Genomic DNA, 20,214 nt, shown 5'->3' with positions numbered 1-20,214 from the left:
ATAATCGAAGTCATAAACTAATTTAATCATGGACCGACTAAACGTTCAATTAAAAGTTAGGACCGATTAATTTGGCCAAACTTGACAAAAATGCATCCAAATTTAGGGAGATTGGATGATTTAGAGATTAATTTTGTATCATTATCATTGAGATTGGAAAAGTCACAAGTAAGAAACTTGAAGTAGAGAAAAAAACCATCTATGATGATGTGTTTTAACGTATTGACCAATACAAACCAATAATGATGACCAAAGGGAACACCTTTCTTGGGTCTTGAAAGCAAAGAAACAGAACATCGAAAATGACAACATAAAATACTTGGACTAGCACTTGGGATATGGGCAATGACAATCATTGGCGATCTTTTTGGCGTTTGGTGAGTTAAGGAAAGATTTGAAGTTAGGGTTCTTCAAGTACTGGCAAACACAGTGCTGTTGCTCTTTCACCTTCTTGCAACACTGATCCGATGGATTTGACCCTTTCCTTATGGTGTCCAAGCATGGGCTAAGCTGCATAGGATCACATGGCTCTACCGCAGCGACTCTGTTTTCTTGAGCAACAATGAGAATGAGAAGGATTGCACAAGTGAACAGCACTGGTTTTGTAAAAGAACACTTCATTGTCTCTCTAAGTTGGAGTTTTTAGAGAAAGAAGAAGAAGGTATTTGATTTGGTGGTTTGAAGTGGGTTTCTCTCGTTCTATTTATAGAAGAAGATGGCTTTGAGTGAGTCACGTTACTCAAATGAGAGTTTGTGGTTACAGGAGATCTCGATGTCTACTAAAAAGAGAGTATAGTTTCTTTTTAAAATGCTCGGACAAAGCATAAAAGCCTAAAACACCATTTGGGAGAAGTTATGAAACCACGTGCATCCAACATAGATGTCAGCTTTCGGCTAACCCCCGTGAAGGTATATGAATTTGTTGACACTTAAACAAAGAAAATAAAACACTTTCATAATTATATTCTAATTCATTACTAGTATTGTATAATATAATGTACTACTAGTACAAAGAAAGCACACAATATGACTCTAATTTCAAGTTTATATTCGAAAGTCAGAACTTACAGCCAACTTGCACCAAAAGCTGTACTGTTTCCATTCACTTTGTAGTTGCTTCCTTCAAAATCTTCGATGTAGTGCAAGTCTGTAACCAAACAAGAACACCAATCAGAGTGCATTGATTTCAACGTTTAAACATACACCAATCAGATAAGAAGCCATCGAGGTTTTCATATAGGAATAAACAAAGCCCGAGACACATGATTAAGCAAGAAATCACATGCTTAAAGATTAAAGAGTCTCTAAACAACTTCTCTTATGTACTAAAGAATATGTATATATACCTTTAATCAAGTTATACAAAGTAGAAAACGCAAAGTGTGACCAAATCAAATAAAGTGACTGTAAAAATGCAGAAGAAGAATGTTCTCTTTGCGAGTATCATATGTAGCGAAATTAGAAAACTTACCATCAACGTTAAGTCACTTTGAGAGAGTCAGAATTAGACAAGTTATTAGCTTTCTGGCCATCATCAATCTTGATATTGACATCATCAGACAAGCTAACATCTTTCAGACCATCAATCTTGATATCGACATCATCAGACAAGCCAACATCTTTCAGACCATCAAACTTGATATTGACATCATCAGACAAGCGAACATCTTTCAGACCATTAATGTTGATATTGACATTAGACAAGTCAACAACATCTCTCAGGCCATCAAACTCAATATCGGAATCAGATGAATCACCACCATCTCTCAGGTCATCATCACTTTCGATATCTGAGTCAGACGAATCATCATCACCATCTCTCAGGTCATCATCATCACTTTCGATATCAGAATCAGAGTGAGTGTCATGGGCATCGTTAACTGGATGCTTACGCACCACCTCCTCCATGACCTCATCGTCACTATCATCGTGATTACCTGATAACTTCCTAATCATCATTAACTCAAATAAATCGGGAATTGAATCCTCATCTCCATCATCCAAAATCTTTTGAATTCTATTTTTCAGCTCTGCAAAACCAAATCGTATTACATTCTAAGCAAATTATAATATCTATCAGCGAACTCAAGAAAAAGAAGAAGGTTGGATTCAAGAGAGTGTCACCTTCTTTAGAAAGAACCTTGTCGGTATTGAAACCAGGAGCGGAGTCGGAGTCGGAAGAGAAGAAGACGGGACGGGAAACATCTCGGTCGAAGAGAGGAACAACAACAAGACGAGAATGGCGAAGATTGACAACAGGTGAGTGAAGGAAACTTCGAGTTCGAGCCAATAGACTGGGTAATCTCTGAAGAAATCGACTCATGGGGATTGGCCTCGAGAGACTTAACTAGGGTTTGTCACTCAAAGAGGATTGATTTTGTCAAATTAGGGGTTTTGAATCAAAAATAAGCCATTAACCGCTCTTTTTCGTCGATTCCGGTTTTCATTAACTCGATCCGATAATATTGGGCTGTTGGGCTCTTTTGGTAATTTTTCAATGGGCTTTGGTTACTGACTTAATTTTCATCATTAAGGTGCTATATTTTTCATTTCATTTGTAAAATTGGTCATATGGCAAATTAACCCAAATTTATTAAGGGAAATTTTGTCCAATTTAAAAATAATTTGTTTGAAGTTTTAATACATGAAAATTATGATATTTTATTTTTCATCGGCGAATATATTGCAAGTTATGTAAGGATTTATCAACTTTTAGGTTTTTTTTTCCCTCAAATCTCAATCACATTAGTAGTTGCTTAACAACTAATATTTTCCATCATTACTTTGTGTGTTTACACAAGTGGTAGATTAAGGCTTTGATTGGTAACATGAGTTATCATTGACTCATAGATTATTCAAAAATGTACCAATCAAGAACAAAACCAAACTTTTTGAAGTTGGATTTGAGTTACAATGTGTTATGGTTGATTTACAATTTTTAGTTATATACTTTATTAAATTATTAAATCAAAACATTATTCAACATTATGGAAATTTTTATGAGTTAGGATGGGGTAAGTTGACTTAGATTTTTTTTTTAATTAGAAAAACGAAAAACTGTTATATAAAAAAAATTTGTTTATTCATATATCAATGAAAATAATTTTTACTTTTTATTTTATTAAATAACTTCTTTTAGTTAGTTATTTCGAATTTTTTATATTTTGCAAGTCATATTAGAATTTATCATTTTTTAGTTTTTTTTCTCTCAAATCTCAATGACAGTAGTTTGCTTATACAACTAATATTTCCCAGAAAATCTGGACCAATATTCTTTTGATACTTTGTGTTTAGATACTAGATAAACTTTTTTTTCAACATAAAAAAAAAGATATTAGATAAACTATACAATGTGGCAGTATAAACAACCATCGCTGGCGGCTACCACAAACACGCCAGATTTGTTGAGACCCATCCACCGCACCATCCTAGTGTGGAGAATCATATCGGCCACCTGATCTCCAATATATCCAGCATCACGGTACTGGAGAGAAGACACACTGGGGAAGCGTTCAACATTCTTTTCTAGGGCATCAAGAGCCTCACTGACTGGTTTTTGTATGGAAAGCGAATCATTCTTATCAGCAACTGCGAGGACTATTTCTATTGGCCCTTAACAGTTGTGCTCATGCAAAAAATTCTCCAGACTAGGTATGAGGTACTCCACCTCGTAAAACTCTGCACCACCATTCCTGTTTTTCGGTATACGGCAAGATTTAAGATCGGCGAAAACTACCTCCGGTCGTAAATCCGGCGGTGGTGCTTGTAAATCCTGCGGTGGTGCTTGTTCCATTTTTTTGGAAAAGAAGAAGAAAAAAAGAAAGAAATCCCCAATTAGAAAGCTCGACGGCGGCGTAAAACCTAAAACCCTACCTATTCTTTTAATCATCAACTATCAACTCCTTGTTTGTCAATTTTTTAATTGGGCTTTGAGATTATAGTTTGGACTCTATGTTGTGTTGGATGTGTATATTGGAATTTAAACTAATTTGAACATTTCTTTTGCCTTTTAGTTTTAATAACTGTTTTTCTCCTCTGGAGAATTGTGTTATTTCTTCGGGCTTCTTTTGCCGATGGAGCTCTATCCCTGGTTCGTTTATGTTAGCAAAAATATATCACTTACAGTACTATATAAGATACAGAGTAATTCATGTTTGTCTCATCATCATATACCATTTTCATGCCTTGAGAATAACAACATCCATGATCCACCATTCTCCATCATCAGATGCTTAGTGCAGGCTAATCGTCCCCATATAGCAGCAATCTTCTAGTGTAATATTCTGAGATAAACACAGTAACTTGGGGGGGGGGGGACAAATGAGCAAAGAAGTCCAGCCAAAGTACTTTTGAGAAGGGACATTGAAAGAAGAGGTGGTCCCTTGATTCATCTCCCGAAGGACACAATAGGCAGGCTGACGGAAAACTAACAAAATCAATATATTTTCCATTGTATGCTAAGTATTTTATACATGTGTTCCCAATAAAATTTGACATGTGTAAGCAAAAACAAAATTAATAAAGTATGTATATTAATCAATAAATAATGAATAACAAAGTTACAAAGAATATCATAAGTTATTTAACATAATTTAAGTCATATATAAATTGTATTAATCATTGTAATATAAACTATATTTTAACCAGCGGTACACTATTTGCATATAATTTTTTATTATTATTTATATTTTATATTGTATTTGTTTGTTAAATATTAGATGTTTTCCAAATAGAGGAATAATTAAATTTCCCGACCATTTATGCGGCTAAATGTATATATTAATTTTTTAACCCGCAATATATTTCATGACCATTTGTTTGTTATATTTAGTTTGTTTTGTTTAGTGTTTGAGATTCTATTTTGATTTTTAATTATTATAACAAAAAATAAGAGATCTAAATACATATTAAGTCATTTATACACTATGATTAAGTCACATTTTTCTTTATGATCTAATTATTTTACACAATCTTAGTTAAATCAACTTAATTTTTATATGTCAAATATTCTAATATTAATAGTGTTGCCAAATAATAAAATGAGGATTTAACCCGTATTAGCACAAATTTAATGATATTTTATTAATTCCAACATGTCATTTTTATAACTTATCTACTATATAACTATATTATATAGTATTTAATAAAAAAACTTAATTTTAAATATTCGTAAATATTTTAAAATTTTATTAAGTTTATAGATATTAATTATAATATTTAAATGAGAATTTGTTAAAAATGCCCCTTTTGATATACCCCTTTTCAAAAATACCTTCTTTTCTGGCTATTTTTATTTATGCCCTCTTTTAATTTTTAATGACCATTTTACCCTTAGATAAAATTATTTTATTCAATAAAAAGAAAAACAAAATTTTCCCGCCAAAAAATTTCCGACATATTTTTCCGCCAAAAATTTTTCAAAAAAATTTTCCCGCCAAAAATTTTTTTGTCAAAAAACTTTTGATCAAAAATTTCGAAAAAAAAAAAAATTTTCCCGCCAAAAAAAATTTACAAGGTTTTTAAAAGGTTTTATAAGGTTTCTACCTTATAAAAGCCTTATAAACACCTTGTAAAGGCTTTTACAAGATTTTTTAAAGAGTTTTAAAAGGTTTTTTAAACAACTTGTAAACGTTTTTACAAGATTTTTAAAAGGTTTTTAAAAGGTTTTTAATAGGTTTTCAAATAGTTTTTAAAAGGATTTTTAAAAGGTTTTTAAACACCTTCTAAACCCTTTTACAATGTTTTTAAAAACCTTGTAAAAGTTTTTATAAAATTTTTAAAAGGTTTTTAAACACCTTTTAAATGCTTTTAAAAAGTTTTTAAAAGCGTTTACAAAGTGTTTAAAAACTTTTTAAAGCATTTACAAGCTTTTTAAAAGCATTTACAAGGTTTTTAAAAGCGTTTACAATGTGTTTAAAAACCTTTTAAAAACCTTGTAAACGCTTTTAAAAGTTTTTTAAAAGCATTTACAAGGTTTTTAAAAGGTATAAATTTCAATATTTTTGGCGGGAAAATTTTTCGATTTTGGCGGGGAAATTGTTTTTTTTTTTGCGGGAAAAAATAATTTTTTTGGGAAAAATTTTCGATTTTGGCGGGAAAAAAAATTTTGGCGGGAAATTTTTTTGGCGGGAAAATATTTTCGATTTTGATGACTGTACATTCTTGCTGTCACTCAAAAAGGGTAATTTGGTCATTTTGTATATAAAGAGGGGTAGTTTTAAAAATGGTCAACATGAAGGGGTATTTTTAAAAAGAGATATGGAAAAAGGGGCATTTTTTAGAATGCCCCTATTTAAATTAATGTGAATCAAATTTCTTTTTACGTTAAGAATCAAAGCTCACAAGTTTTAGAAAACAAAATATGAATCAAATTGTTGTTTTCTTTGTTTGCAAAGAATTCAGAGATAGAATATCTTCAATACACAATAGAAAGTGTGGTTAGATGTATCATAGTTTCTGTTTCCATATTGATTATGCTGTATTTTTTTAGTTGGAATGGTATGTAAAAAATATTTAAGAAACAAAATCTGAAGTAATGTTATTTTTCGAATTTTTTAAGGATTAATTTTGTAAATAAATTTTTAAATAAGTACAAATAAAAGGGTATAACCCAAAATGTACTTCAAAAATGTATATATAGATTTTTATTGTAAGTAAGCACACAAAACCTTGAAAGAGTAATGAACTTAAAAAATAAAAAATTTTAATGAGAAGCCTGAAAATTTTAATACATGATGTGTATTAGTATAGTTTTACATATTTTATTTTAAAGATTTTACTGCATGTAGTAATATGAGAAGCCTGAAAAAAAATGAGTTTGTAGGAATGAATTTTTGGTTAATTGATGAAAATTGACAAAGTATTACTTATGAAATTATGACATATAAAAGAATAATATTTAGGATATTTTTGGATTTCCAAAATTTTTGTGGATGTTAACTGATTTTTTTTACTGATTTTTTTATCATTAAAGTTAAATACTAACCAATATACATATAATCTCATATGATGCTCATGTTATTTTTTTTTTAATTAAAATTTTAACTCTAATCTAGGAAGAAGTGAATTATGGTTTTACGATGAAATAGATAGTTAAATGTGATTACTAAACTGAATGTCTAATGATGGAATTTATTCCAGATTTAAAAATTTTCAAATATTAATATGTATCATTTAAGAATATTAGTAATATTTTTTATGTTTGATTTTATAATCTCAACACATGTATTTTTGTAATGCATATGTTAAAACATAAGATAATTCAAAATAGATTATAATTTATAGGAATGAATCTTCAGTTATTTAATGAGAATGTCTCTATATCTTTATATCTGTTTTTATTTTATAAATTTCACTCATTTAAAATTGATTATGACATGAAGTAAAATTAGTACTTATGAGATAATAACATAACAAAGAAATCTTAAATAATGTTGATTCAGTTTTTTTGCGAATTATATTTTTTAATTTTTATTTATATTTTCAATTCTTACTAAGATATATAGGTTTGATATGATGTATTAATTGTGTTTGATATAAAATATTTAGTTCTATGCATAAGATGAAATGTATAATTAAACTTAAAATATGGTTAATTATGATGATATAGATATTTAACTGGCACTCCATGTCCTATAAGAGTTTTTTGGGTAAAAATACAAAGATTAATAAACAGTAAATATTATGTTATTTATAAAACTTCAACCAATAGAAAAATATAATGCATAGTTCAAATAGTCATAAATTGTTATATTAATAAAAATTATACATAGAAATTTGAGAAATTATTATAAAATAGAGCAAAAAAATCTTACAACTCTTATATAATGGAACTGAGGGAGTATTAAAATGAAATATGAAAGGTTCATATTCAATATTAAAATGTTACAAGATAAAATAAAAAAACATGTATATTACTATTTAATTATTATCAATATATTCTTTTAATTTTTACCCGTGTAATAACGCGGGCCTTATCTAGTACATTATATTGATTAATACACAATCAGATTAAGAAATAAAAAAAAAACTAAAATATTAAGTGAAAAATATCAGTTAATATTTTTCACTGTTCAATTAATATTAGGATTTATCATTAAAATATTAATTGATAAAAATTAAGTGATAAATCCTAATTTTAATATTCACTAAACTATTAAGTGAAAAATATCAGTTAATATTAAGTGAAAAATTGAAAACTAAAATATTACTTTTCAATTTTTTTTCCCTCAAATCTCAATGACGGTAGTTTGCTTAAACAACTAATATTTTGCAGCAAATCCGGACCAATATACTTTGTGTGTAAACACAACTGGCAGATTAGATACTAGATAACTTGTGTGTGTTTTTGACTTGCGAGTTGTTGTGTGACCCCCTCTAATGTTTCTTGTCTTTCGTACCTCGAATACCTAAAATGTTTAAATACCTCTGACAAAGAAAAGAGAAAAAAAAAAGGTAAAAGTTGACACATGAGACATTTTTTCTATTTATACAAGCAAAAAGACAATAAAATTTCCTCAAATTTTTTTTTTTCCTCATAAAGGATTTTATTAATATAAATTTCCTCAATTCTATCTTCGTTTCTGAAACAAAACCAAAAAGAAAAAGAAAAAAAAAAAGAGTTATTCAAATCAAGTCAATTCTTGATACTTTGCTAGGAAGTAAGAAAAAAACAGAGAGCGGTCCAACTCTAAAAAAAGAGGTAAATAACCTCACAATTTCAAAAACATAGCAAACAGTGCTAAAAAGCCCTAAAAACTCAAAAGAAGTATAAACCACACATCATGAGACAGACAGACAGACATGTGACAAGAAATAAAAATATCTAATTTCGGTGACACTTTGGTAATTAATAAGACTTCAAACACAAACTAGAATAAATGAAAAAGTGGATTTTGATTACCAGTTAACGTACTAATTACTTAATTAGTTTCACTAAACCCTTCTTCCCCGCGCTGTGTCTTTCTCTTTTACTTTTTCCCCTATCTCTCTCTCTCTCTCTCCATTATCTCTCTGTTCTCCTCTCCAGAAGAAGAAGAAGACAATGCCAGTTTCTGCAGAGGCTTCTTCGACGACAATAGGTCAACACATCAGACTCCAACGACCTAGGAATCATCGAAACCTCCAACCCACCACTTCCACCGCCGACGAGCCTCTTCTCCCCAAACCTCCTAGCAGCCGCGCCATGTCTTCCTTCTTCCTCTTACCAACAACGAACGAAACCACCAGAAAGAAACCAAACGGTTTCACCCAAACGTCGTCGTTTCGTGCTCTCGGCTGCACAACCTCCGCATCTCAGCAAGTTTCCGTTCCCGCTGTGATTCGCTCTTCAGCAGATTGGGATGCGCCGAATAGTAGTAATCACAAAATCAAGAAGAAGACGAAGAATAAGAACAAGAACAAAGTTAGCAGCAGCTACAATGGCGGCGGTTCGATTAAGATCTTGAGCGAGTCTACTAACAGTAGCGGCGTTGGTTGCGCGGCGATTCCTGATGTCTGGTGCGGACCTGGAGTTGGGTTTTCAACGGATGCTGTTGTCAGCGGCTCCGTTGAAACCGTCGAGTCAGATCCTCCGAGAAGGAATATTCCGGTGAGACGCAAAATCGATGGTGATAATAAAACCAGTCATAACCAACAACAGAGAGAGGTTTACTTTCACAATTTTCTAACTTTTTATATGCTTTATGCTAAAGTTTCCATTTTTATTATTCATTCATTTTTGTGCCTTCTATATGTTTTAATTTGATTTTTTAAAAATTTTGAGTATTGCTGAAATATTAGAGTTTATATATATATCTAATATGTTAGTTATAATATCTTGAGAATATTTGATTTGACTCTATCTTTCTAGTTAGTTAGCATTAGGGTTTCTTTGGTTTTGATTTAAGTATATCGTCTTTTCATCGGAATATATATATATATTCCCTCGTTTTTTTTGTTTTTTGTTATAATTCCATTCAGTCGATAATTTTGGAACTCACAAGCTTTTCTCTTTTGTGTGGAGTAAAACTTAAAAGGTTATGTAGTAGTTTCAAGTGATCGATCATATGAGGTTTTGGTTTTTGTGTTTCTTCTTAGTGTCTTTTTAACTCAACTGTTGTCATACATTGCAGGGTTCTTCTCTTTTTCCTAGACGATCTCTCAATCAAGAATCCAATCCTTATTTCGATTCTGATTCAACCTTTTTGACATCGCGGGCTGAACAGAGTGATAGATATCATCGTCATCTACGTCAACCTTACTACCCTGATGGGCTCGCTGAGGTTGATTGTTTTTTTTTCTTCTAATTTTTACACTAAGTTTTAAGGTCTTAGAGATCAATATCATCGAGTTTGTGCAATGTTTTATTTATCTGTTTAGTTTCATTTAGTTGCAGATGATGATGCTGCAGAATGGTTTTGTAATGGGAGGGGTAGTAAGCTCAGACGATCGCTTCCGTGACTTGAGGCTCAATGTCGATAACATGACATACGAGGTAACTAAGGTGTCTTCTTGTACAAAGTACAAGTATACAAAAAGCTGATGATGTCTTTAGGTTCTTGAGTGTGTGTTGTGATTGTTTTGTGGTTTCGAAAACAGCAACTTTTGGAGCTTGGTGATAGAATTGGGTATGTGAACACTGGACTTAGTGAAAAACAGATCAAAAGCTGTCTACGGAAAGTCAAACCATTCCGTTTAGATACACCAGTTGAAGACAGAAAGTGCATCATCTGTCAAGTAAGTCCAGAGTTTGGTTTCATTGCTCTTAGTCCATATCAGTTCTTTGTAGAACCATGTTTAGATTTGGTGCTAATACAGATTTGTTTCTTAAGCAGTAGTAAATGTTCATGTGTATGTTTGTTTGTCAGGACGAGTATGAGGTTAAGGACGAGGTTGGGAAATTAAAATGTGGGCACAGGTTCCATATCCACTGTGTGAAACAATGGCTAGTGAGGAAGAACTCTTGTCCTGTTTGTAAAACGATGCCGTACGTTAAGTCTTAGATTAGAGAGGGGGGTATATCTCCTCCTGTGATGATGATTCCTCATTTTGGGATTGAAACCAATCACTATTTATTTATTTTTCTTTGAAAGAACCAAATCTTATGTTAGATTATTTTGGGCTTTTTTTTTTTAATTCATGATTGCTGTTTACAACTTTTGTATAACCAACCTATGGAAAAGTCTCTCATGAGACATTGTGAACCCCACATTGCTTGTGGATTCGTTCATGTTTTGTTGGTGATAATTAGGTCGTCAACTACAAAAAATGTTAGGTAGATCTAGCATTATATGATCACATGAAATTGATGAGATTGTTACGTGCAAGTAACATCATGTTGATGTTGATGTATCTATAGTGTAATCTACCCAAACATGAGTTTAGTTTAAACAAGTTAAAATGTATAAGTGAAATCTTCACCAGTCAGATATAACTAGACTTCAGTTCTTTACTACTTTGCTTTTGCTTTCCGAGTACAAAGTTCCCAAATGTGTGAAGATATGTATACATGAATGTGTGTACCTTCTTTTATATACAGAAACAAGAATCAAATCCATTTGAAATCTCGGTTATCTCTTAACTCTCATCATGTTGCTGAAGAAATCGAGCTATCAAAGGATATACTTCGCTCCGTGCCTGAAGTGAGAATGAACTGAACGGTTGAATACTTTTAACCAATATGACTTGTAATAAATAGAATGAAGAGTTGATCATACATACCGTTCGACCAGAAAGTAGATCCTGGTGGCCATAATGTGGACCTCCGGGTGATCCCAAAACTTTGAAAGTAGCTAAATGCTCTGGAATCAGCTTTACAGTATCTGCTCACCAGATCAACACCATCGCACGCCGTTATGTATTAGAAGAACAAAATTTTGAATTCGCGGTTAAATATGTTGTAGAGTAACTACCGTATACAGCATCAGGGGGGCAAACTATGTCCCAGTCCCCTGCAAGAGCTAAGACCGGCACATTGGTTTTGCTAATATGATCCTTGTAATAGAAAGTACCGGTTCTGTCACGCAGCCCACCTTGGTCCACCGCTGTTGTTAGTTGCAAGAGAAGCTTAACTGGTATTGTGGCTGTTTTGTTTCTCAGAATAACATTATCGTTAACGTCAATATGTTCAAAACAGTAGCTAATAAATATGTGCAGAAGTTTGAGAAAGTAGTTTGTACTTACATAAGCTGTTCAAAACAAGCTTCTCAATCATTTCGGGTTCCATCATTTGAGGAGCAGAGATATTAGCGGTTAACCAGGACAAAGGATATGGAGGACGACACATCAGAGGGTGAGCCATGGCTAGCATTGTGTCAATTGGTATGATAGGCAGGTTAATAGCTTCTGCAGGCGCTTTCTGAAGCAAAACGACATTTTAAGATCACTTAGTCAGTAACATTTTTTCCCTTTCTGAGAGAGTGTAACAGTACGATGATTGGTTCGTGAGTACTTACGATGGGTAATAGGTACTTGAGGAGTGTTACTGAGGATGAATAGTCTAATGTTGATGCGAGAGTGGCGACAGAAGCTAACCCCGAATCTATTCCTTTAAAGCCTAGTGAAGAAACGTGATTGAGCCAAAATGTGACAATGACTTTACATTTTAAACAAAGAAAAATATCAGTCTATATGATTTATAAGAGAAGGTTACCACATCTTGAGAGCATGGCGTATAACAAGATACCACCCATTGAGTGACCAACCGCGAGCAACTTCCCATCTTTAGGCTTGGTTTGATTCCTCACATACTCCATCTGAGACCAACACGTACGCCATACAATTAGAGATACATAGCTATAATAGTAGCGTGTGAGCAAGTGTCCTCCAAGTTTAAGAAGAATAAACAAGAAGTGTCACCTCACCGCAGAAGGAATATCTTCTTCAAGATAGTTATCAAAATCCCAATTGTAATGAGGTATAAGTTCAAACCGCTGCTTGAAATCTCCCACTTTCTTAGATAGACGGTCTTGCAGTCCTATGATCTTGGAACCTGCAGGTTATTTCTCAGTAAAATAGACAAAAGATGCTCTTCTCTGTTCTCAACAGAACAAACCAAGAGGTAATGAATCAATCAACCTGCATCAAGAACATTTTCCAGTCTCTCGGATACATTTACGAGATTCTCCAATAGATTTGAGACAATCCACTGCTGGTTATCAAGATTTGCATCAACACTTAGAGAACTCAACCCGGCTCCACGGAACTCAAGAATCCATGTATCAAATCCAGAACCAGACATGTATCTTGCAAAGGAACACTACAAAATAAAACTTTCAGATTCAACATACAAACTTGTGTTCCAAGAATCCATTTCAGTATACACTACAAGCTCACGTCTAAAATAACTAAATCATAACCACAAAAAGTTACCTCAGGGGAAAGATCGTATGTAACAGCATTGGTCCCAATCCCAGACAATAGAAGCAAAGGATGTTTCCTCTTTGGTGCCTATAAGTGTATACAAATACGTATAATAAGTACATCTATACGTACATGTCTCTCTCTTATATATATATATGTCGGTACCTTAGGGGAAGGAAGATAACGCCAGAGAGCGACGCGCCAATCGGAGTTTGGAACAGTAACGTAGTGGAGTTCATCCGCCGTGCAGATTTCATTCACCGTCGTCGTCCTTGCGATCGGCGAAGATGATGAGCCGACGACTCGGCCGAGTCGCACTGAGGAGAAGAAGCGCCGAGAGTGACTGCGTAAAGAAGTGGTGGCGACAGCTGTGGAAGTGAGGGAAGCTGAACTAAACTCGAATCGGAGAGCATCCATAACCACCGCAAATCACCCACAAATGTCGCCGGAGATGTTTGGTTATTTATAGACGGTGGGAAGATCTCTCATCTCTCACTGAGTCGTTGTTGTCTGCTCAATTTCTAATATTTTGTGTGGTTTTGAGTTTTTCAATTTAAATTTCCTTTTGCCACAAAATTAGAGTGGGAAAAAAGCTTAAAAATATCTCTATCTATTTTTTATTTGGAAGTTTAATACTTCGTTTTTTTTTGGAAAAAAATATCTCATTTAATTAAAACGTATGATTTAATATTTAAACTAATAAATTTTGTTAGTTTCATACTTACGGTTTGTTGACAAAAATAAAATTTCATTCTTTTTTTTTTTTATCAACAAAAGAATCAGTTCAAACGAGCCAATTAGGGAGAAAATTTCATTTTTATTATTATTATTTTAATTAATAATTAATTTTAAATGACTTGATATTTTAAACGACTATATTAATTACTATATTTTGTGAAATTAGATAAAACGTCGGCGCAATTTTATCCAAAAATATATAATATCTTTAAGATTCTGAAATCTTGTTCTTATCTTATTTTTTTTGTCAATACGTTACTAAACATTCGAATCCAGACGATGATGACACGTACGACATTAGTAACTTTAGCAACTATACTACGAAAGTTCATAAAATTTTGTATCTTCGTTGTTGTTTTCTGAAGTGATGTTATATAACATATCCACGAAATCGGTAACTTGTGGAGTTAAAAAAAAACACAAATCAATGAGAGTTACTTCAAAATCTCATCAATCATACACATATATTTTGACCTACTTATGTTTGGAATTGATAATAGAAATAATGTGTTTAGCAACATCTGATGCAGCGTCCGGTTTAGCACATTTGAATGCACGCTCGCTCATTTCTGTCATCAGTTCTTCATTCCCTATCATTTGGTACCAATTCAATGAGACAATGCCAAAGAGGAACAACAAGTTTGATCATTGCAATTTCAGATTTGTGGAGTTTTTAGTTACCTAGAATATCTTCCATGGCAGCTCGAAGAGTGATTGAATCTAGCTCCTCTTCTGTTATTAACTTTGATCCCACACTGTCCGCCATTAAAGAAGCATGCCTTATTTGATCCCCTTCATCGCTATGTGGTGATGGTATCTAAGGAACCAAAAGCAACATTCAAAATGTTTTAGAATGAGAACTGACTAAGACCTGACAAAGATGTAGCAAATTCAAACATACCAAAATAGAAGGTTTTCCTAATGCCATGATCTCTGAACAAGTCATTGCACCGGCTCTAGAGATAACCAAATCTGCAGCCGCATAAGCTACACCTATCGATCGCAAGAACCTTATACCCAACAAAGAAGATTCACATTTTGAGTTACAAGTTACCGTGTGAAACTTTAGTCTTTTAAAGAGACTACACAAGAGTTGAAAATGTAGTATATATAAAACTCACGGAGATAGAAAGAGACGAGGATGGCTTCTAACGAGACTATCCATTTCATCAAAAGCTTCAACACCAGTTTGCCAAACAAAGAACCAGTTCTCATGTTCAGACAACAACTGCGAGTAACAGTTAAGCAAAGCTATGTTAATGGCATTGGCTCCTAAAGACCCACCAAGCAAAAGCACAACTTTAGCATCCGACACAGCTCCAGCCCACTGTCCGAAAAAGCTCACACGCGCCGCTCCTTTCGACGAGTACCTTCTAAGCGCTTGTCTTATAGGGTTACCGTAAACGACACACTTGGCTGCGACTCTTTTGGGGAGGTTTGTGACTGTACAGTTGAAAGGAGCGAAGATTGTGTCGGCGAAGTAAGAGAGAATCCAATTAGTGGTTCCAGGGATTGAATCTTGTTCCTGGATTACGAATTTGGTTCTTGAGATCACGGCGGCGAAGCAAACCGGGAAAGAAGCGTGTCCTCCGGTGCCGACGACGATTTGGGGTTTGAACTCGCGGAGGATTTTATAGGACTCGAAGGTTGATTGGATCAAGCGGAGAGGGAATTTGAGGAAAGAGGTGAAGCATAGGAATGGTCGGGAAGATGATGATCCGACGGTGGAGATGGCTGAGAAATCGAATCCGGCGGAAGGGACCGTCGTGCTCTCCATGCTGTTTGGGAATCCGATGAAGAGGATTTGAGATAGTGGGTCGGCGGATTTAAGCTCGTCTCCGATTGCTAGCGCCGAAGAGACGTGTCCGGCTGTGCCTCCGGCGGATATGACAACTCGTAAACCGGAGATTTCGTTGGACACGGAGGAGTGGTTAATTTGACGGTCTACTGAGAGACAACAAACAGAGGAGGAGGAGGAGAAGGTGAGTCGACTCGGAACGAGTTTAGTCGAAGGGTGAAAAGGTAATTTTGGAGAGAGGTATGAAGGTATCGCCATGAGAGAGATCACGAAACGAAGCTTGAAAGAGTCAGACTTTTTATTCACTGTGGCATTTGGGTAGAAGACGAAGACGATGATAATAATGTTTTGAAGTTTGAACTATGATGAAACCATATGAATTTGTTCTTTGAGAAGTTTTGGAATTGGTGAGAGAAGCAAATGCGAAATCTATCGAAATCAAAGAGAACGAAACTGAAGAGTCGATTGAGATCCTTCTCTGATCAATCTTAAGGTTTTTTTTTTCTTGTCGGGAGAGTCAAAGTTTGTAAGCGAAAAGTCAACTCCTTTGTACTTGCTTTTGTTCTGTTTTTTTTTTTGCCACGTGGGAAATGCTTTTTTTTTTTTTAAAGTTGTTAGTTAGTTACTCTTAAGCCACGTATTATTCAAATTAAGCTTTTAATATGTGTACTAGAACTAAAGAAAATGAAATAATAACCGCTGGAAAAATTAGAAGTAGAATGAATGAGGGATTAAAATAAAATAATCGAACTAAAATTATAAGGCTTTTTGTATAAGAAATTGGTTTGTTTACAAACAAAGAATTTAGTTTCTAGTTTATAGCTTGATGGTTCTCTATCTTTCAGTCTTAAGTTAATAGCGCCATTGGGTCCATTTTAAAAAATTTGGTACGGTTGAATTATAGTATTAAGTATTGTACTGGAGCACGTTAAGCGAGATTAACGTAATGTTATACAAATGTACAATGACTAAATACTATGTTTTGTAGTATTTATAATGACTAAATGAGCTGTACCAAACTATTGACAAACCAAAATACTACTAGTATACTAAAAAGGTAGCCGTACAAGAAAATCATGCTGCAACTTTTTTGTAAATGCAAAACTGGTCCCAATTATGCCTGCTGCAACTTCACTTTTTACAAATTCATCAACTCAAAACTTTTTTATTCTCCTTTATAGTACAGTACACTCGTGGTTCACGAAAACAAGAAAAGAAAAAATAAAGTAACGAAAGAGTACCATTATTCTATTTCTTGAGCCAATCAAATTTTTCTCATAAACCACTAACAAGAAAAGAAAAAAATCCCAACAAAATAGATACACTAGAAATGAATCATATCCACGCATATTTCTGTCTTTTTATGTCGAGTGATCTTACTATATTTATTAGCTGAAATCATTCCATTATTTCGGGTTAAAAATATCAACTGGAATATTGTTTCGTAACAACAACAACAGTTAAAAAAAAAACTACAGATAAAGTAAGAAAATATTTTTTTTACATTTTTAAAAAAATCAAACAGAAAGAGAAGAAATCAACTTTGTTTTTGCAACGAATAAAAAATAGTAAAATACTAATAGTATTAATTAGTATTAAAAATTGGGAAAAAAAAAAACAAAACATTGGTCCTTTGAGTTATTGCCACAAAGACAAAACAATACTTAGGATTTGGTCCGACTAAATCGTTTTGCCTCTCCCAATTCGCAGACATTTTTTACTCTCCTCCTCCCCCTCCTCCTGAGAACGACGACAGGAGAAAGAGAAAAAAAAAAACCCTAAAATTTTTATTCAGTTTCGGCGGTTCAGATTTTGTTGTTGAAGAGTTTTTTTATTTTGATCGAATCAAATGGGTGATCTTGCTATGACCGTGGCAGACATCAGGTGAGGAAGAACATTTTGATTCAAATTCCATTGATTTGCTGTTTTCATATCCCCCCTGTTGAATTTAGGGTTTTTAGGAATCATTGGACGGAGTTAGCCCTTAGGTTCAAATCTTAATCCAAATTGATGAATCCATGAAATAAAAATTTGATTTTTATTTGTTGGTTGACAACAAAAGTGGTGCTTTTTGTTTAAAGTTCGTTAATTTATTTGATTCAGCTGAAATATTGTATATTGTATTATTGTGTGATAGGATGGAGAATGAGCCTGATGACTTAGCTAGTGATAATGTGGCGGAGATTGATGTGAGCGACGAAGAGATTGATGCGGAAGATTTAGAGAGACGGATGTGGAAAGATCGTGTGAGGCTTAAGAGGATCAAAGAGCGACAAAAAGTTGGCTCTCAAGGAGCTCAAACGAAGGAGATGCCAAAGAAAATCTCAGATCAAGCGCAGAGGAAGAAAATGTCTAGAGCTCAAGATGGTATACTTAAGTACATGTTGAAGCTGATGGAAGTCTGCAAAGTTCGTGGCTTTGTGTATGGTATAATACCAGAAAAGGGTAAACCTGTGAGTGGTTCCTCTGATAATATAAGAGCTTGGTGGAAAGAGAAAGTGAAGTTTGATAAGAACGGACCAGCTGCTATTGCTAAATACGAAGAGGAGTGTTTAGCTTTTGGGAAATCAGATGGGAATAAGAACTCGCAGTTTGTTCTGCAGGATCTGCAAGATGCAACTTTAGGGTCTTTGTTATCTTCTTTGATGCAGCATTGTGATCCTCCGCAAAGGAAGTTTCCGTTGGAGAAAGGGACTCCTCCGCCTTGGTGGCCAACCGGGGATGAAGAATGGTGGGTGAAACTTGGTTTGCCTAAAAGCCAGAGTCCTCCTTACAGGAAACCGCACGATCTCAAGAAGATGTGGAAGGTTGGAGTTTTAACAGCAGTGATCAATCACATGTCGCCTGATATTGCAAAGATTAAGAGGCATGTTCGCCAGTCGAAATGTTTACAGGATAAGATGACAGCTAAAGAGAGTGCGATTTGGTTGGCGGTTTTGAACCAAGAGGAGTCCCTGATTCAGCAGCCTAGCAGTGACAATGGAAACTCTAATGTAACTGAGACACATCGACGGGGTAATAACGCTGACAGGAGGAAAAATGTGATCAACAGTGATAGTGATTATGATGTTGATGGGGCTGAGGATGCTTCAGGTTCTGTTTCATCTAAAGACAGTAGAAGAAATCAGATTCAAAAAGAGCAAGCAACAGCCATCTCACATTCAATAAGAGATCAAGATAAAGCAGAGAAACATCGCAGAAGGAAAAGACCGAGGATCAGATCAGGAACTGTCAATCCACAAGAGGAGGAACAACCTGAAGCTGAACAAAGAAACATTTTACCTGATATGAATCATGTTGATGCCCCTCTGCTGGAATATAACATCAACGGTACTCATCACGAGGAGGGTGTTGTAGACCCAAACATTGCCTTAGGACCAGAGGAGAATGGTCTAGAATTAGTGCTTCCTGAGTTCAATAACAGCTATACTTATCTTCCACCTGTAAGTGGACAAGCTATGATGCCTGTAGACGAAAGGCCAATGCTTTATGGATCAAACCCTAACCAAGAGCTGCAATTTGGGTCAGGTTACAACTTCTATAATCCCTCTGCAGTGTTTGTAAATAATCAGGAAGACGACATTCTCCATACACAGATAGAAATGAATACACAAGCACCAACTCACACCAGCGGGTTCGAGACCCAAGGAGGTCTACTTCAACCCCATGGCTTACACGGAAACGAAGACGGTGTAAGTGGGAGTGAGTTGCCTCCTCAGTATCAGACCGACCAAGATAAGCTATTGGACAGTAGCATTCTGTCTCCATTTAATGACTTGGCGTTTGATAGTACCACCTTGTACTCTGGGTTTGATTCCTATGCTTTTGATGACGATTTCTCATGGTTTGGAGCTTAGTGTCTTGCCATTTTTGTTTGGGAGGTTTCATGGTAAGTTTGTATCAACACAACACCATCTCATATAATTTTATCTTAGTTTATAAAAGTTACCGTACTTGTGTTATGTTTTGTTGACTGTTAACAACTTAATATCTTGTAGGTTCAAAGGGACATGGCAACGTCTGGCTAGTACAGTTACATTCTATTCTACTGATCTAAAGTTCTAAACTCTTCTTCCTTCTTTTTTTCTTTCTTCTTTTTAAAAATAATTTTCTTAGATTTGTTAAGAGAAACAATTTCTTTCTTTTCGAATAATTTGCCAGATGCACTGCTTTCTCCCGTTGTAATGGACCTAATTGGTCTCGAGGGAGAGCAGTTATTGTATCATTTGTAAATTAACCTGTGAGTAAATTCATCAAGCTAAGAGAATATGACTCCCATTGTTCCCCAAGGCTAGGTATGAATCACGAGAGTTGACTCAAGTGAGAAGGAAGAAGAC

General features: G+C 34.3%; 5 protein-coding genes and 1 pseudogene across 8 annotated transcripts; 2 read left to right on the top strand and 4 right to left on the bottom strand.

Annotated features, from left to right (window-relative positions):
- Window positions 1-119: 119 nt before the first annotated feature.
- On the bottom strand, window positions 120-621 carry LOC147939188 (non-specific lipid-transfer protein 2 pseudogene; annotated as a pseudogene).
- Window positions 120-2,419, bottom strand: LOC104712996 (uncharacterized). 2 transcript variants are annotated; one of them, XR_015566530.1, is made up of 4 exons: window positions 2,125-2,415; window positions 1,472-2,030; window positions 1,069-1,147; window positions 120-928 (listed from the first exon to the last, which is right to left on the bottom strand). XR_015566530.1 is itself a non-coding variant. In XM_010430012.3 (3 exons), the coding sequence occupies exons 1-2, from the start codon at window positions 2,321-2,323 to the stop codon at window positions 1,480-1,482; spliced, it is 750 nt and encodes a 249-aa protein (XP_010428314.1). In that variant the 5' UTR covers window positions 2,324-2,419; the 3' UTR covers window positions 937-1,147; window positions 1,472-1,479. The 2 variants fall into 2 exon arrangements, 1 of the variants encoding a protein (XP_010428314.1); XM_010430012.3 differs by lacking the exon at window positions 120-928 and having other exon boundaries at window positions 937-1,147; window positions 2,125-2,419.
- Window positions 2,420-8,627: 6,208 nt separating this feature from the next.
- LOC104712995 (uncharacterized) lies at window positions 8,628-11,209 on the top strand. Of its 2 annotated transcripts, none has more exons than XM_010430011.3 (5): window positions 8,628-9,646; window positions 10,113-10,262; window positions 10,376-10,474; window positions 10,579-10,716; window positions 10,848-11,209. In XM_010430011.3, exons 1-5 carry the CDS (start codon window positions 9,044-9,046, stop codon window positions 10,980-10,982), a joined length of 1,125 nt encoding a protein of 374 aa, XP_010428313.1. In that variant the 5' UTR covers window positions 8,628-9,043; the 3' UTR covers window positions 10,983-11,209. The 2 variants fall into 2 exon arrangements, with proteins under 2 accessions (XP_010428313.1, XP_010428312.1); XM_010430010.3 differs by having other exon boundaries at window positions 10,370-10,474.
- A 201-nt stretch (window positions 11,210-11,410) lies between these two features.
- LOC104712993 (uncharacterized) lies at window positions 11,411-13,924 on the bottom strand. Of its 2 annotated transcripts, none has more exons than XM_087464123.1 (10): window positions 13,507-13,924; window positions 13,351-13,428; window positions 13,057-13,237; window positions 12,838-12,970; window positions 12,632-12,734; window positions 12,435-12,535; window positions 12,163-12,337; window positions 11,892-12,062; window positions 11,701-11,801; window positions 11,411-11,616 (listed from the first exon to the last, which is right to left on the bottom strand). In XM_087464123.1, exons 5-10 carry the CDS (start codon window positions 12,732-12,734, stop codon window positions 11,557-11,559), a joined length of 711 nt encoding a protein of 236 aa, XP_087320249.1. In that variant the 5' UTR covers window positions 12,838-12,970; window positions 13,057-13,237; window positions 13,351-13,428; window positions 13,507-13,924; the 3' UTR covers window positions 11,411-11,556. The 2 variants fall into 2 exon arrangements, with proteins under 2 accessions (XP_087320249.1, XP_010428311.1); XM_010430009.3 differs by having other exon boundaries at window positions 12,843-12,970; window positions 13,507-13,911.
- Window positions 13,925-14,406: 482 nt separating this feature from the next.
- LOC104712992 (uncharacterized) lies at window positions 14,407-16,409 on the bottom strand. Its single transcript, XM_010430008.2, has 4 exons — window positions 15,201-16,409; window positions 14,981-15,089; window positions 14,761-14,896; window positions 14,407-14,669 (listed from the first exon to the last, which is right to left on the bottom strand). The coding sequence occupies exons 1-4, from the start codon at window positions 16,133-16,135 to the stop codon at window positions 14,554-14,556; spliced, it is 1,296 nt and encodes a 431-aa protein (XP_010428310.1). The 5' UTR covers window positions 16,136-16,409; the 3' UTR covers window positions 14,407-14,553.
- Window positions 16,410-17,468: 1,059 nt separating this feature from the next.
- LOC104712991 (ETHYLENE INSENSITIVE 3-like 3 protein) lies at window positions 17,469-20,166 on the top strand. The gene is made up of 3 exons (XM_010430007.3): window positions 17,469-17,761; window positions 18,015-19,766; window positions 19,876-20,166. Exons 1-2 carry the CDS (start codon window positions 17,727-17,729, stop codon window positions 19,732-19,734), a joined length of 1,755 nt encoding a protein of 584 aa, XP_010428309.1. The 5' UTR covers window positions 17,469-17,726; the 3' UTR covers window positions 19,735-19,766; window positions 19,876-20,166.
- Window positions 20,167-20,214: the final 48 nt, after the last annotated feature.

This window comes from Camelina sativa, chromosome 9, assembly GCF_030686135.1.
Source record: "Camelina sativa cultivar CO46 ecotype springtype chromosome 9, ASM3068613v1".
NCBI classification, from domain to species: domain Eukaryota; kingdom Viridiplantae; phylum Streptophyta; class Magnoliopsida; order Brassicales; family Brassicaceae; genus Camelina; species Camelina sativa.
The sequence above is the reverse complement of the archived record's forward strand: the minus strand, read 5'-3'. Positions and strand labels throughout refer to the sequence as shown.

What these genes read in the sequence shown, in the direction of transcription:
- LOC104712996 (XM_010430012.3), bottom strand. Translation starts at nt 2,323, where the DNA reads ATGAGTCGATTTCTTCAGAGATTACCCAGTCTATTGGCTCGAACTCGA. An exon ending in CAAGGTTCTTTCTAAAGAAG is followed by an intron (nt 2,031 to 2,124) that starts GTGACACTCTCT and finishes TTGGTTTTGCAG; the next exon opens with AGCTGAAAAATAGAATTCAA.
- LOC104712995 (XM_010430010.3), top strand. Translation starts at nt 9,044, where the DNA reads ATGCCAGTTTCTGCAGAGGCTTCTTCGACGACAATAGGTCAACACATC. An exon ending in ATAACCAACAACAGAGAGAG is followed by an intron (nt 9,647 to 10,112) that starts GTTTACTTTCAC and finishes CATACATTGCAG; the next exon opens with GGTTCTTCTCTTTTTCCTAG. An exon ending in ACCCTGATGGGCTCGCTGAG is followed by an intron (nt 10,263 to 10,369) that starts GTTGATTGTTTT and finishes AGTTTCATTTAG; the next exon opens with TTGCAGATGATGATGCTGCA.
- LOC104712993 (XM_010430009.3), bottom strand. Translation starts at nt 13,758, where the DNA reads ATGGATGCTCTCCGATTCGAGTTTAGTTCAGCTTCCCTCACTTCCACA. An exon ending in CATACGATCTTTCCCCTGAG is followed by an intron (nt 13,238 to 13,350) that starts GTAACTTTTTGT and finishes TTTATTTTGTAG; the next exon opens with TGTTCCTTTGCAAGATACAT. An exon ending in ATCTACTTTCTGGTCGAACG is followed by an intron (nt 11,617 to 11,700) that starts GTATGTATGATC and finishes TTCTCACTTCAG; the next exon opens with GCACGGAGCGAAGTATATCC.
- LOC104712992 (XM_010430008.2), bottom strand. Translation starts at nt 16,135, where the DNA reads ATGGCGATACCTTCATACCTCTCTCCAAAATTACCTTTTCACCCTTCG. An exon ending in CCTCGTCTCTTTCTATCTCC is followed by an intron (nt 15,090 to 15,200) that starts GTGAGTTTTATA and finishes GTTGGGTATAAG; the next exon opens with GTTCTTGCGATCGATAGGTG. An exon ending in TAGGAAAACCTTCTATTTTG is followed by an intron (nt 14,897 to 14,980) that starts GTATGTTTGAAT and finishes TTGGTTCCTTAG; the next exon opens with ATACCATCACCACATAGCGA.
- LOC104712991 (XM_010430007.3), top strand. Translation starts at nt 17,727, where the DNA reads ATGGGTGATCTTGCTATGACCGTGGCAGACATCAG. An exon ending in ATGACCGTGGCAGACATCAG is followed by an intron (nt 17,762 to 18,014) that starts GTGAGGAAGAAC and finishes ATTGTGTGATAG; the next exon opens with GATGGAGAATGAGCCTGATG.